The sequence below is a fragment of the Bemisia tabaci genome, chromosome 3, assembly GCF_918797505.1.
Source record: "Bemisia tabaci chromosome 3, PGI_BMITA_v3".
Classification (NCBI taxonomy): Eukaryota; Metazoa; Arthropoda; class Insecta; order Hemiptera; family Aleyrodidae; genus Bemisia; species Bemisia tabaci.
The window spans coordinates 45,095,677-45,111,787 of record NC_092795.1 but is presented as its reverse complement, the minus strand read 5'-3'; the positions used below and the strand labels follow the sequence as shown (position 1 = coordinate 45,111,787).

Sequence of the window (16,111 nt, the reverse complement as noted above, 5' to 3'; positions counted from 1 at the left end):
CGTGCGTTAAAATACTATTAAAAAAGACAGGGAAATGAAGGAAGGGAGGAATAGAAGGAAGGGGAGAGAGGAGAGAGAAAGATCGCTGAGTTTCGCTGAATTACAGAAATTAAAAAAGAAAGACGTATATATTTTCAATAGTCCCATAAAAACTACTCATTTGCTGAATACACTTCTCACTGGAGCGCATTTCAGCTATGCATTCACGAATTCTAAAATGTCAAAGGAAATTGACAAGCCCAGCGTGTATGAAGGCTATTTCAATTGTAATCTTCCATAACAACTCTAAAGCGCAATGATACAACTATTTGAACTCTCCGGAATGCGTGAGGTATCACGCCGCATTTGAAGGCGTTTTCAAGACAGCCAAGTTCCGATACCCGGATTATCGTTTTGAATAGTTCATATTGTTTTGTTTTGTTCCGTACCACTTGTTTATTTTTAATCCTCGTATAAAAACCACCCATTTACTAAATACATTTCTAGCTGGAGCGCACTTCAGGTATGCATTCACCTTTGCAAAAATGTCAAAGGAAATCGACAAGTCCAGCGTGTATGGAGACTATTTCAATAATTGTAATCTTCCGTCACATTCTTACGTGCTGGGCCTGAAAAAAATCGGAATAAACTCTCCTCATTGTCGATATAAGATTTTTATATACATGGTCACGAATACCAGAGGAATAGGACGTAGTCAATGTCATGGCGAGATCAAATATGGCATCTCATGAAAAAATGAGACCTAGTTTTTACGCGACAACTTGATCAATATCCATCTATGATGAAGCTGCTCATAGATAAAAGAGACTTTATCAATAGTCATAGGTAACGATTCAACTACGGTGTGCTCTCGACGGTATAAGAGCTCCATAACAGTAATTATTTTTCGTTTTTGTGTGGCAATCATTTTCATTCATATAAAAAAAAATTCTCCTACAATTTTACATTTAAAGAGTATGATAGTTCGCTTAAATTTTCTTTGCACCTAACCTCCTAAGTACCCTAATAAGTATCGCGTGATGAAAATTTATGTATCATAGTTCAAAGGAAAATAACTTTTTAGTTCTTTCTAGCGTTAACGTGCACCGCATTTCAAAATCGTTATTGCTTGTTTTATTGTGGCTCCAGCGCTTTCAATCTCCGCTATAATCTTGTGTACAATTGAGAGGTAAGTATCTTTTCTCAAATTTTTGTCGCTGTTGTCTATTATGTTTTGGTGAATAAGATCAATAAAAAATCCTTGTCATATTGAGGATTAGTATCTTGAACAGTAAACAGCACGTGAACACGAAGTTTAATACTGCAACAGCACGAAATTTAGTGATAAAACTAAAAATTATTTTTTTTCAAAACAATAAAGTTGTGTTTATATTTGTATCCTAAAATTATTATCAACACTTTTAAAAAGACCAACAAGTTTAAAGTCATATATGTCAAAGGCCGAAACTTTCGGCAAGCATTGGTTTCAAAATATACCCTCTTTATTGAGACCTTTCAATGAGCTAATGATTTTAATGGAAGTTTCCTCTTGATTCTGTCCTTGTTCGTGAACAGCAAAAATTCCCATTTTTTTTCTAGGAGATGGAACTTCAGATCGCAGAAGTTATTCACTTGAACATTTACCTCTTAGGATTGTTAATCCTTATTTTGGCGCTGATAATAATAGCTTCTCAAATGAAGAATAGTAAAATTAACAGATTCATGGCGTCAGTACCTGGACCTGTTAGTTTCCCACTCATTGGCTCTGCCTTTCATCTCATAAATCTCGATAGCACAAGTAAGCAAAAATTATTTCAAACTGAAATATTCCATGTAATGTTCAAGTTGTATTATGAATTATATTTAAAGTAGCAGCAAGCACCAATTCGTCGGCAAATCAAGCCATTTAGGCTCTCAGAGAATTGCGGATTGCAAAAAGACTTAGAAAAAACCAAGGTTGACCGAGACACACTTTTGGCAAATTTTTATTAAAGGCGCAGATGGTATTTTATCGGAATCACTCTAAAATTCTATAAAAACCTAAATATGGATTTTTTTAGTAATACCATGCAATAATTCAATGGATTTTCCAGTTTAGTTTTATCGAGTGAAGATTGGTTTTTTCCTTGATGGAAATTAGCATGTAAAGGGTTTTTACTGTATGCCTTATTTATTTGTTTTAATTCTTGTTAAACTCACAGTTTCATATTCCAGTATTCTGTGCCGTCAGACGTCTGGACTTAGTTTCATATTAAAGTCATATATTACTAAAATCGTAACTAAAGGAATAAAAATCTCATTGGAGTTAACATAAAAGTTTAATTAAATTGTAATTTTCTTTTTTCAATTATTAGCTAAGAAATGCTTCCCAAAATCATAAAAAAAATGGGCAGTAAAATGATGGAATCCTGGTACAATTAATTAATAATAATTAAACAAAAAAGCTAGGAAACACATTTTACGAAGGTCCTCATCATCGGTTGCCCGCAGCTCATTGTATGCGATCACTTGTATTTTGAACAATCGTCGGGTTGTAATCTCGACCAGAATTTCTTTATTGCCTTTGTTATTTCTGAGACTTTGTCGTACATTACGTGGAAGTAGGTACATTAAATTATTCACTGCCACTTTCTCAAAGAAGTTTTATTTACAGTTTATGGAATATTTTTTACACATAGGTCTCAAAGTAAACTGCTCTCTTCATAATTTTAGCTCTTCCTGATTTTCTGAGGAAACAGCTGAGACATTATCCAAGAATCGCTGGCTATTGGGCAGCAGGTAAAGCGTACGTGTATACAGGTGATCGAAAGATTCTGAATGTAAGTAGCTAAACGCGAATAACTCTAAATATTTTTCTTTATGTTTCTGAAGGGATAATTTCAAGGAATTCTCTTTACTTTCTCACTTTCCATCTATTAATAATAGTAGATGATGAAAATATTGTCAGGATGAGAATTATTTCCGGCTGGGGCGTAAGCACTCCCTTATTATACCCTTACTCTCCCCCTTACTCCTTATTTTTAACTGCCCGCAATTGTCAACCACTGGTTTTCTTCAAGAATAAAGTTTCATTCATAAACAAAACCGACGTACCTCGCCAGGTTTTTAAATATTATGATAAATTATTAAGTTCTTTGCAAGGAGAAACTCAGAGAAGATGCAGTCTTTTCGATTTATCACCTCGCATTTTCAGTTTTTTCGCCTATTTTATTCATAACTGCCGGCGCCAATTAGGCGGCACATGCTTGTTTTTGTGAAATCACCCATGTTGTTGTGTAGAGTGAGCAAATATTCTTTATAATTTTCAGACTATTTTTTGCAGTATTCAAAACACCCATAAACCAACTCATTACGCCCTCTTTCACGATCTTGGGGATGGAATATTCTCTAGTAACGGTGAATATTAAACATTTCTACTGGTACTTTAAAATTTTAGTTCGTAGTTCTAAGCCTTACTCATTGAGTAAGTGAAAGTTTGATGGGTCTCATAATTTAGCCATCATAATTTGGACGTCTTCAAATAGTATGATCTTGTGCAAAATTATTAGTGATTAGATTGTCAAATTCACATCTCAATATGTTTATTAATATCCTCTTCATCGTAGAAAATATTAAAAGAAGAGACATCCACAAAAATAATTTTGGATTAATTGAAGTCTCTGGTGAATGAAGAGGGTGTGTGGCACTTTTCTCAAATCGAATAAAATCAAGCATTCTAAAGTTTAAAAATTTCACTGAGCCTCATGATTCTTGCAAGATTGATCAGCTGATGTTGCGAAGTTAAAAATTTAGTTTTGCAGTCAATTACTGTTTTTGCCACCTATAGTATTTTCTGAACCTTTATCGTTTTTCTCTTCTTTTTTATGAGCCAGGAGCTGAGTGGCGCCAGACGAGAAAACAGATAAACCCAAGCTTTAGGACGGAAATTTTACAAACGTTTAGTGATTCTTTTAGTTATCATACTAAAGTTTTTCTGGATAACTTACAGCAAAATGCAAACACAGGGAGCTGCGTGGATTTGTTTACTCACCTCCATACGTGCACCTTTGATTTAGTTTTTGGTAAGTTTTTTCGCATTTTTTATATGCTCGTTATATCATGACAAAGTTTTGGGTGATTTTCGCACGTCTGATAGTTTTCTAGGCGGAATTCGGTCAATTTAAATCTTAGGAACCGAAAATATTTGGACTTCGTTATTTCTAGGTTTTATGGTGACACACTAAATTTTAGTGAACTGAGTTGGTTGTGCGTTACTTTTTTGTATTTTTTTTTTTTTTTTTTAATTCATTCTTTCACTCGAAAGACGATCTCTGACGACATTTAAAACGAGGGGTTGTAATGATTTGAAAGTTGCTGTGGGATTTTATTGTGTAAAACCATTGAAAGTTTCTGTAAAAAATGTGTGTACATTAACTTCCTCATGCGGATAATATTCTCTGCTTTAAAGTAATAACGATTATTATAGTTTACTTGTTACGGGAGGTTCTTTGCATAGTGTTAATAAAAAACCGGAATTATACAAACCATTGAGTATCAAACCAAGACAAAATTCCATCTAATTTCTACAAGAATAACAAGATCAAGTTCAAACTAAAACTGATGGCAAAGCGCTCCAGGACATAGTTCAGAGAAAAAAAAATTGGAATGGAACACGTTCTTTAATAAGACACAACCAGAGTGCTAGGCTTTGATAAGGTTAAGAAGCATTCATTTTTGTAAGCATTTTGTCCGGAATTATAAATCTTGCCTCGAGGGGAGTGGGGCTCTTGGAATGATACGAAGCAGTGTCCTAGACCTCCAAATTTCAACAAGAAACACGAAACCCAACCTCGCCTGAGCATATCAGTGCTGTGCTGCTGTTGTCAACTTTCTCTCTCTTTTTTTTCTCTCTTTGTTCCTCCTTGTGCGTTTTAGTCTGAGTGCATAACCTTCTGTTTTTTATTCACTCATTTCTCGAGGCAAGTGGATCAAATTTTTCGTAAACAGAGGAGCTCTCAGAAAGAAATAGAAGTAAGAAGCTGTTGAAAAAAATGAATGAATGGATGAATGAATGGATGAATGGATTAATGAATGTTGCTATGAATCTATAGGTAATCGATGAAAGCTTCCAAGTCTTGAACTTGGATTTTTTTTCGTGCTAAAAATTACGTTCTCACTGGGCATTGGTCATAATATATTCAAATAATGGAGCAGTTTTAATATATGAAATAATATGACCACTGTGTTCATCTTTGCTTTCAGAAAATATGCTTGGCTATCGAATGGACTTACAACGTAAGAAATTAACATATTTGTCAAAAGATTTCACTGAGTAAGTCCTTTTTTTACTTGATTCAATTTAAATAACGTTAAATTAAAATAATTGCAAAGACTCTCTCCCACCTCTTTGAGCGTTATGTACTTTACGAATGGTTTCAAGAACGCTTATGGATTTATTTTACCGCGTTGTTTTTTCTCACGCTGCGTTAAAGTCTCTCAATTAGTCTTCGTGAGTATGTTGCAAATTTTTGTTCGAAGAGGAAGGAGAGCTGTTTATGGGGTGATTTGACTTGAGAGACGTAATGAACACATTTCGAAAGTCTGATCTACACTCCTAAAGTCCTCACAATGTTTTCCACAACGTATTTCATACGGATAATGAAACCAGACAAACGTTCGCCTGAAAAACAATCATTTAAAATTTCGTGATGCATCATGAACGAAAGGTTAGATTTTTAAGGGAGCAATTTAATTGCTAAAAAGACTTCTTTATTTTATTTGTATGATAACCTCATGCTGGGCTTAAACCAGTCCTGTTCCGCGTGAAGCACCGTAACGCTAACTAAAAAGCCCCTCCTCCTCTATAAATAGAATACTGGCAGAAACTACACTCTCTGTTATTTTGCGATTTATTTCTTATTTCAAAGTACTTTCTAATTCATTCCTTAGAGACTTTTCGTAAATCGACCAACATTATTTCCTTTTTCCAGAGCCGCGAAAATGACATTCGACAGGCTTTTCAATCCATTGTTTTGGTCTCCATGGACTTACTATATCTCAGGAAAGCAAAATAAATTAGACAGAGTGGCACGCAGTTTGCGAAATGCAACCAAAAATGTAAGTATATAATAAGAATGAGAGGCTTTTATTTTCACCTACTCCATGCAAATTACTTGGACATTCCGCTAAAGAGTTTTCATGAGTTCAGAAGATTACAAGCACGAAACGTGCTAGAAATTTGAAGTCTCCTCATATAGGTAATTTTTCAATGTTATTTGGTAAAAAAACACATTCTGCAAAAAGGTAACATTAGGCCCTGATGTTACTTTTTGCCTGTGGTTGGTCACAAATACACACTTGATTTATACGTTATTGAAACACAATTTTGTTTACTCATTTCATTAGCAAATATTCACTCGTTTGGAAAACGGGAGTCAGTATAAAATTAATGAAAGTGGGATGGGGGGGGGGGGAGATATTTCGCAGTTTATTGAGAGTAAGTATATTGGTTTTTGATGAATTGTTTCATTTTTAACAGATCATTGATATTCACATGGAACGAAGAAGCAAAAATGAGAAAAATTCAGATCTTGGTAAGTTTTTTTCCTCTCTCTCTCTCTCTCTCCCCCTCTCTCCCCCTCTCTCTTTCTCTCCCCCCCCTTCTTGTTCTTTATGTAATGAAACTAACCTCTTTTGTCTTTACCCCCCTGACGTAAGAGCGTATCTCAATTGCCTCATGAGCCCCGTTTTACATATAAATCCACACTTTTTGGGGCTCATGCAGAAATCCAGATATGCCCTTACGTCAGAGAAGAGACGATATAATATGAGTAACGGTTGAGTGGCGTGATTTAACCTATGCATATTCTCTCTAAATTGAAATGATTGGCTAAAGGAGACATTTTAGGTTTTTTGTGCGTAAGAGACACACAGCCGAGTCAGTAAATTTACTTTAGGTAAAATCTCACAAAAATCACGATGAGCACATCACAATGAGAAGTCTTTTTATTTTGTTAGTCATCCGACCGATTGTAACTATTCAAGGTTCCTCAGGAGCAATACGTCTCCTGCAATAGCCTGGTTTTCCCTCGTCACGTCACATACGAAAGTATAAAGGGCCGAGGGTCTTTTTTTTTTTTTTTTTTTTTTTTTTTTTTTTTTTTTTTTTTTTTTACCAAAAAAGGTAATTTATTTAGTTTAGACAAAGTGGAATCATGATAGACAGGTCATGACCCGAAGGCCTGTTTATACATTCTAAGAGGTGAAGCCTGAATATTTACAATGTCTTAATCTATATTGCGTCGAGGGTTTTCGTTGCGGAATTGGTTTAAAATCTCATTTAGATTATATTCGGCAAAAAATTACGACCGAATTTGGACTCGATCTAAATTTCATATCCTGGGCGTTCATTCTCCCTTTAAGGTGACGACGGTAGTTCGGGGGTGAAATTTCGGGCATCAAATATGAACTTTCGTAGATAACTGTATAAAAAAGAATCCAATAATCTCTCAATTCTCTCTCCAAGTAACTTGGGCCAAGACCTATGGTGAGAATTCCTTGAGCTCGCCTCACATTTCAGAGGGTAGGACGTTAGATTGACTCGATTGCCATCGTTGTTTTAAAAATATTTTTGAAAAATTATTCTATTTTTATGTAGCGCTCTTCTCAGCAATAAATCACATGATGCGTTGACATTTGAATTTTATTAGTTGCTCTCTGCCGCTCGTTATCCCGGCTATGGTGCATGAGCAAGGGAAGCCGAGATGACGTTAAAACTCCACCTCCTTTAATAAAGGTAATGAAGATTTTGCCGATTTTGAAGTCGGTGTAATACCAATTGGAGCAAAAAATCTTGCTCAGAGGAGCATCAATTGTGAACCCTCTGCATTGATTAAATGATAATTAATTTGGTTTCGGGCGTCGCCAAAATCACCTCTAACATCGTGCATGGCCACTGTACTATGCCGTGCTAAGCGAGAACGCCGTCAATCCATCAAGATTTTCCCTCGTTTTTTGGAACTTAAAACTTTGTAAAATAATTTTTTTTTTTTACCCATGCACCTCAAATTTTCAGGTCATGTTCACGATAGTATTTGCGAAAAAATTCTGTAAAAAACACTGTCCTATGGTACAGAAGTTTTACTGCCATGATAAATTGTTTCAGATAAATGTAAACATTTTCAGGTTATGTTCACGATAGTATTTGCGAAAAAATTCTGTATAAAACATTGTCCCAGGGTACACAAGTTTTTCTGCCATGATAAATTGTTTTCAAAAAATTTAAAATGGCGTTTACGGCGTTTTTGTGTAGCACGGCAGTGTATTTTAATTTATTTAATTACTATCATCTCTCGAATCATTTCTTCTGAAAAAAAAATCTTGATAAAATTGGAATTCTTCATGATGCTGTATTGGCTTTATTAAATGTAATTTTAGGGGGAATCCTCATCATGTTATAAGTTTTGCTTCTGATTTCATTTTGTTTAAGGAAATTCTTCGAGGTTTATGGATATTCTATTGAACAACATAGAAACGAAGCACATGTCTGTGGAAAAAGCTGCTGAGGAGGCGGCTGATTTGTCCATCGGTGTGAGTGATACTCATTTTCTTTTCGAACTCTAGAGCAATGCGTGACACATTGCTTTGATATCACAATGAAGCATGATTTTGAATAACACTATATCCCGCCCTAAAAATGATCAGTTTGGCCTGAAATGCTCTGTATTCGCATTGCTTAAATCTTCATACTTTGAGCAAAGCAATACCCGTGAACCTCATGTTGAGGTAATTTTCACACCGCAAGTTAAACATTCCCTCCCACTTTCCTCCTTACAATTTTATCCAGAAAATGACATATAAAGAGTCATCTGCGCCTGTAAAAATTAAAACTGACCATCCGAGCCTTTTGCTAAAAAAGGATTTCACTATCATCAAATCATCGAGCCAATCAATCAATCATCAATCAATTACAGGCGTGACAATTTCTTCTATTATCATAATGTTAATAGTTTATGAAAAAACGTTGATTTTGTAATTCAATGAAATCTCTTTAGGTTCAAAATATCAGTAAAAATACAATTATTTCTAATTTCCAAAATTAGTATTTTATTTTAAATTATTTACTGATTGAAATCCTTGACTTTCCTAATCGTCTTTATAATGTTTGATCCTTTAATTTTAGTTTTATTTTTTATCCTCATCCTTGTTCTCTCAGGGATCTTCCTTGTGTTCCTTATCAATTCTTGCAACAACGGTCTGTGCTTGTACAACAACGTCGCTAAGCATTTCTTCTAATTTTCTCTTCTTCTTATTCCTTTTTCCCTTTATCAATCTTGCTTGCAAGTGAATCTCTCTTTTACTTTTAGGGGTCCATCACCACCTCGATGACCGTTGCATGGGCACTCAAAATCATGGCGATACGTCCAGAAATTCAAAATACAGCGTATCAAGAGGTGATGGAAGTCAGTGAAGGCAAAGAAATCATGATGCACGACCTATCGAAGCTCTCGTACTTGGAATCTGTGGTCAAGGAAACTTTGAGGCATTACACTGTTCCAATGGTCGGCCGTGATATTGTCGAGGATATACAACTTGACGGTAAGGAAACCCAAACATACCCATTAGGTCAATGATGGAGTTGGGCGTAAAGAGTTTATAGACCTGGAAAGCTTAGGGGTATTTACTCCACGAATTATCTCCCCGAAAGAAGTGAATTTTCCGCATTGTATTCTTTATACCTACCTAATCTTTTCCTGTTTTTACACGGAGAAAAAAACTTCGTGCGTGGGACCCGAATGAAGTTGAGGTCAGATGGATCTCTGAAGTTTTCGGTTCACGTATCTAAAAACTTGAGGTCCAGCTGCTGAAGTTCGGGTCAGACATCTGAAGTACTTCGATATATACCGAAGGGTTCGAGTCTTGCATCGGAAGTACTCCAGTACATACCGAAGTGCCTCGATGTCTAACCCGAACTTCGGCAGCTCGAACTCAAGTTTTCGAATGCGTGATCAGAAAACTTCAGAGATCCATGTGACCTCAACTTCGGGTCCCATGCACGAAATTTTTTCCTTCGTGTAAAATGTACCGTGCGTGCTATACCTGATTTCCAAACCCTTGTTGCATTATTTTCAGAGGGTGCTTTCACGATCCTCCGGCATTTTAACCCTTCAGCCTATGATAATCATCAATTTTTAGAAAAAAATTCCGTTCTTGTGATAAGGATTCAACATATCCTCCAAAATCATGAAAATTCCTGAAATCCCTGCAAAAATCCTTGTCTGTAGTCTTATATTTCAATTACGGAACTTCGTTCATATGAATATACTTATAATTGGACTGTATTTTGCAATTCGGAGCTATAAATTCTGGCTCATCTGGAAAAACACTTACGTGCATATGGGAAAACTAATGGCACATACAGAGACAAGAGACCCTCCACTGGCCTCCTCGCGACAGGTGGAAGCTTTTACTTTCGGGGTTTCAACAATTCCTTATGGACAATTATTAGGGAGCAACAGTCATCACCCTATTTTCGGCTGTTGACTTACCTACATGGTCGATGATGAGCTTCGGGTGACGTCATGAGCCAAACAAGTTTCCTAAACTTCGGCCATTTTCGGCTTGTTTGCGAAACGAAACTGCCAACACGTTGTTAAACATCAACCATGTAGGTAAGTCAACAGTAGAATGCTGAAGTCCCGAAAGTAAAAGCTTCCACCATGACCAAGATACTAGTGGAGGGTCTCTTGTCTCTGGGCACATACCGACTTTTAAACCTGACTGGATATTATGGTTCCTCACTGTAAAATGTAGTCCAATTATAGGTCTACATAAAAACATAAGATATTATCATCAGGGAGTAACACGTCTAGTAAATTTGAAGACATCTCGTGCCTGAGAGAGAGAGTAAAGGATTGCAAGTCGAGTCTTTATTCCGATGTTTCGGTTTGAACAGGAAAATACATAATTTAATCATCCTTTTTGTCCTATAATCCGCAGAAAACGAGATCTTACCCGCGGGGGTCCAGGTCATTCTTGCGCTGTTTTGTTTACATCATAACCCTGAACTGTGGGAAAAGCCGGGTGCATTCTATCCAGAGCATTTCTCCCCTGAAAATGAGGCCAAGCGGCCAAAGGGATCTTTCCTTCCATTCTTAACAGGCCCTAGAAGTTGCCCCGGTAAGTAAATACAATTTCACAACGTGAGTTGCATTTTGATCCGATCAACGTAGTTTTAAGCATGTAGTCATAATTTGAACACCGTCCAAATTACTTTTTGGCACACAACTCAATTCAATTCAAAAATATATCATTGTAACATGAAAATTCACATTGTCAAAATTGGATTGCATTTTGCGAAAAGGAACAACAAATATTCCAATGTAGCTAAGATTGTGCACTTTTTTCACCTTGCAAATAGAAACTGATCATCTAAACAAGTTTTATCTTTACTCTCAATAAACTATGAATTTAAGACGAAAATTACTATTGTAAATTTAATTTTCTTCATGATTTCTGTAATTTTTTGCAACGAATATAAAATGGAAAATCTTAGCAACATTGGAAAGCTCATGGTTCTTTTTTGCAAAATGCAATCCAAGTAATATTTAACTTGAAGTAGTGAGTCTTCCTTGACGTATTTTCTTCAACTCAAACAACTGTATAAAACGGGTTCTTTTGTTTTGATATATCAAGTTTTCCTCAGTATTTGTGACCCTGGGGCAAATATAGCTATATTCATCGTTATAGTTGGAAATTCTCTGTTTTCTATATTGGGTTTTTTTATTCCTCTTTCAAGTCAGTGATTTTTTGTACGTTATCCATTTCTCAGGCCATTTTTCAATTTTGACTTGTGATTACATACAAGATTATATTAATATTGCTGATTGTGTGTTACCGCTCATGGAACATGCCGTGAATTCCAAAACGGTTTATTTATAACTTGAAGTTTCATTTGTCCACAGTGTCTTACATTCACGACACTGTCGATAAATGAAACCGTGGACTGACGTGGCTATCAGTCTGTCCGCATTAGACATGATATACTATTGATGAGCTACTAACGCAGTGTAGAAAAGTTGATGGGAGGGGAGGGGTGCATGTGTTACACAACTGGATCGACTATTTTCGCTGACTAGGAGACTTCAACGCAAAGTATGGAAAATTTAGATAGGGCCAAACACGTGATACAACTATTTCAACTTCCAAGTAGGTAAAATTACATATCCACAAAAATGAAGGAGAATACGGTTGCTTTTCCATTCACTCAGATGCGCTGACGCAGCGTAGAAAAGTTAGATAACGCGAAACATGTGATACAACTATTTCGACTGCCTAGTAGGTAAAATTACATACCCTCAAATATGAAGGAGAACTACGTTGCCATTCGTTCAACTTATTGTCAGATTTAGGATCAGAAACAACGCTCTCTAGGGGTCGTGGTGTGTTAACAAAATAATAAAACACAAGAGATTTAGGAATTCAAAATAGCATATAGATTCTTTCTTATGACCCCTGTAAACCTCCTCTATGACACATGGTTGCAAGACTTCCATATCAAATTTTCATTTAAAACATTTTCGGATATGTTTCAACATGAATATGACCCCATGTAATCGCGACTTTTCCTTTTGTGCAGGCCAGAGTTACGCTATGCAATCAATGAAATGCTTGCTAGCCAATGCACTCTTACGATACAAATTTTCATCGGACGAAACTTTGCCGGAGGACGTCATGGATGGAGATTACAGCCTCCTCTACATGCTGTTTCCGAAGTCTGGATTTCATGTGCGGGTGGAAAATCGATCTGCATCAAAAACAAGGACAGAGGACCAAGATTGCTCGATTCTTGAGAAAAAGTCTTTACCACATTTTACGAGGAAGCACTTGGAAAGCAGTCAACCGCATTTTGAGACCATCTTTGAAAATGATGCACTTAGACTTAGAAGTGTCTAAAATAACACCTAAAAAATGTGATTTTAGTAAGGCTGTATCGCCGAAAGGCGGAGGAAACTTTTTTATTAGAGTTGAAGTAAATCAGATACTTGAGACAGAGTTGAGCCCAAAGCAAGAGTGTTTCAAAAATAACTTAAATTATTATCAATTTTATGCCAAAATATTTCAGATCCGACCCAAAATCTTGCGAATTCAAGAAAAATCTGTAAATTCAATCAGGAAATACGCATTCACGTGCATCGAGCGAGGGTTTTTAAATTTCTATTCACGCGGTTTTGTGACCGTTTCCGACTACAAAAACCAATGTCTGTTAACAATACATATACGTTAGTTAGTATGTTAGTTTATAACATTGTAAAGAAAGTCTTTTTCTATATAATCATTCTGACAATAAAAATCTTACTCTCATCCACGAGGTAAAAACTACGCTGTCTCATAAGTTCATTGGATTGCATAAGTTGTTTTAGACTGTAACGTATTGAATTTGAAGATATTAATAAATGCTGATAAATTAACAACTTAGTTTATAAAGGATGTTTCTGTAGATAAAAAATTTCTTTGTCCGTCATTATTTCATTATTTTTAGATTATAATATTTTGCAATTAGCTGTGATGTCCTCTGATGAGTCATACAGCCGTTCTCATGCTGATAATTTTTGTGAAACATTTTCAACAAATTCCTGATGTAGTGCAACTTTGTTAGAGGCCTTTTTTCTGAGGAATCAGTATGAAAGCTGCATATATTAGCAATTTACCTTTGTGGATTATGGAATATCGTACGAAATAGCCTGTATCATTCTATTTGTTTTGAAGCCTAATTTAAAAAAAAATCATTAAACTCATTAACCAAAAACAAAACGAGGTGAGGATAGAAATGAAAAATCATTTCCGATTACTAAAATTTTAAGAGCTTCAATACAAAAATGCAGGAACTTTTTGAGGCGATGGAATTCCTGCCTCTTGGGCTAGAAACTTGGTTACAAATCGTCAGTGTGCAAAAGATGTCATAGCCTTTTCATTCATCTTTCAGAGGCTCAGAAAATGAGTAGTACATTTCAGAACGGAGGAAAATTTTCCCACTGCATAAAATATATGAAGGAAAGTCGTGGTGACTCGTAGCATTTGAGGATAGTAATTATACGACTTAGATCGTGCACACTGGTGCCCTCTAGTACTTCAATCATTCCGATTTGCTCTTAAAATGCAGATCATGCCTTTAATTTCATGGAAGTATCTGAGAGGCGGAGCTCAAATGCTTTATGAGTTAATAGAATCAGTCATAAAAGTCACCACAGCCTTGCGAGTCAATCCTGTGTCAGTGACTCTTTATGAACGGACAACTGAAAGTCATGGAATATTTCCTGACCAGTAACTTTTACTCACAATTCGAGTTCTTTTTTCGACCGACTCCCACGTGGGGAGTACATTCTAGCGTTCGAGGCAGTGTAAGCTTAAGTTGGCCATTTCTTTTATGGTTTTACGAATGAAGCTCAGGTTTGAAACTCTTGAAATGAAGGCTTTTGTGTATGCTTCAATTATTCTCACTCTAGTGCTAATTTTGAACCTACTCTCGCGAAGAAGGAAGAAAAAAATCTACGAGTTTATGGCATCGTTACCTGGGCCCGTTTGTTTCCCATTTATTGGTTGCGGGTACACTCTAATGACCATGGGACAAACAGGTATGTTAGTTTTATTCTATATTTTTTCAGATAAGAAGGAGGGTCAGGAATTGTTCTCAAATATTTTTTTGCCTTCCTTCCTAATGAATTCCTCTTCAGGGGCAATAAAGTAGAACCTTCCGATGTTCCTGCATGAGGAAAAACTGGCGACCCCCCTCCCCTGTATCTCTTTCGCTCAATGAAAAGTTTTTCCACCCTTTCTATTGTAATTTTTAAAAGAAATTTGGCAACGCCTGAAGGTTTATACGGTGTATTTCCTTAGCATGGCACGGCACGGGCCCTCCCTCCCCCAAAAAATCGTAACCGCTCAATAATCATACTCCCGCGGAGAGGAATTGGGTCCTTGCCTCCCTCCCCTCCCCCACCCTCTGTTTAAAACATGTTTGGTGCTAGTCGCACCCATGTTCATAACTACATTTTCGCATGATTTTATATTTTCACCGGTATCTACCTTATCTTATCTTGTTGATCTGTATTTCTGTAGATATGGTGGATTTCCTCAGAACTCAAATAAAGCTCTACCCTCGAATTTGCAGATACTGGTTTTTTCACAAACCTTATATCTGCGTCAGCGAACGGAAAATCTTGAGCGTAAGTCACTAATCACATTTTTAATCAATCACAGAAATCTGAAATATCGCCATTATTTAAAGTGAAGGAATAGGCATGTGAATAAAAAAATCACATTAAATGAGATTCAGTCGGCTCCAAAGTATATCGATGGCCAAACTTCCAGACCATGCATGTCGTTTGAGATGTTTTAAAATCTCCCTTTTTATTTTATTATTGTGTAGAGGAATAGATCAACATCACTCATTATAGTTTTCACGTGTTTTTTTTCGCAAAGATAAGAAAGATCACAGACGTTTTTAGGGATTGACGTCGTGTATTTTTATATTCTGGAAAACAAATATCTTCCGGGAGACAGAGCATGAGCCAGCTCTGTGACCACCTCTACACGATCGTCCAAGAATCAGTTATTAAAGAATCGATTATTAATGTGTTCGTTGCGAACACCCTGTACATCGATCCTTTTCCATAGGTTTAAATGACGGATCAATCATCTATGTATCGCAAAGCACGCCACGCCACTTCCAAGCAACCTCCATTCCTCCTCTTTTGTGGTACCTAGTCAATCCATAATCCATACAAATTTTGACCAGCCTCTGTTTTCCATCCAATCTACATGCTTAAACCAATTCCAACTCGGGTCCATTTAACCACACATTTGGACGTATCTCTGCCAAACGGAATTATGTGCATTAAGAAATGAGCCCTGAGACCCGTAAGAATACATGCATAACAAGGCTCACGTCATAATGCACATGGTTTGGCAGAAATACGTCCACCTCGTAAATGAACACATTTTGCTACCGGTCCCGCACAGTGGCGTGGCGTGAATTGCGATGTATCGATTGTTATGCCATTTAAAACCTATGTAAAAGGATCGATAAACAGGATGTTCGCAGCGAACACCTTAATAATCGATTCTTTACCATAGGTTTAAATGGCATAACAAT

General features: G+C 36.4%; 1 protein-coding gene across 2 annotated transcripts in view; it reads left to right on the top strand.

Annotated features, from left to right (window-relative positions):
• The first annotated feature begins 89 nt into the window (after positions 1-89).
• The window catches only part of LOC109030699 (cytochrome P450 4C1), a 35,672-nt gene continuing 19,650 nt past the window's right edge, over positions 90-16,111 (top strand). Inside the window, exons 1-12 of one of the 2 annotated variants that reach the window (XM_072298441.1) lie at positions 90-1,777; positions 2,692-2,798; positions 3,288-3,375; positions 3,852-4,040; positions 5,221-5,290; positions 5,949-6,075; positions 6,497-6,551; positions 8,447-8,547; positions 9,324-9,555; positions 10,957-11,136; positions 12,596-14,591; positions 15,076-15,182. In XM_072298441.1, coding sequence (XP_072154542.1) covers positions 1,582-1,777; positions 2,692-2,798; positions 3,288-3,375; positions 3,852-4,040; positions 5,221-5,290; positions 5,949-6,075; positions 6,497-6,551; positions 8,447-8,547; positions 9,324-9,555; positions 10,957-11,136; positions 12,596-12,912 — 1,662 coding nt within the window. In that variant the 5' untranslated portion in view covers positions 90-1,581 and the 3' untranslated portion in view covers positions 12,913-14,591; positions 15,076-15,182. Of the gene's footprint in view, positions 1,778-2,691; positions 2,799-3,287; positions 3,376-3,851; positions 4,041-5,220; positions 5,291-5,948; positions 6,076-6,496; positions 6,552-8,446; positions 8,548-9,323; positions 9,556-10,956; positions 11,137-12,595; positions 14,592-15,075; positions 15,183-16,111 lie in introns of those variants that run through there. The other variant, XM_019041791.2, reaches the window with a different exon arrangement.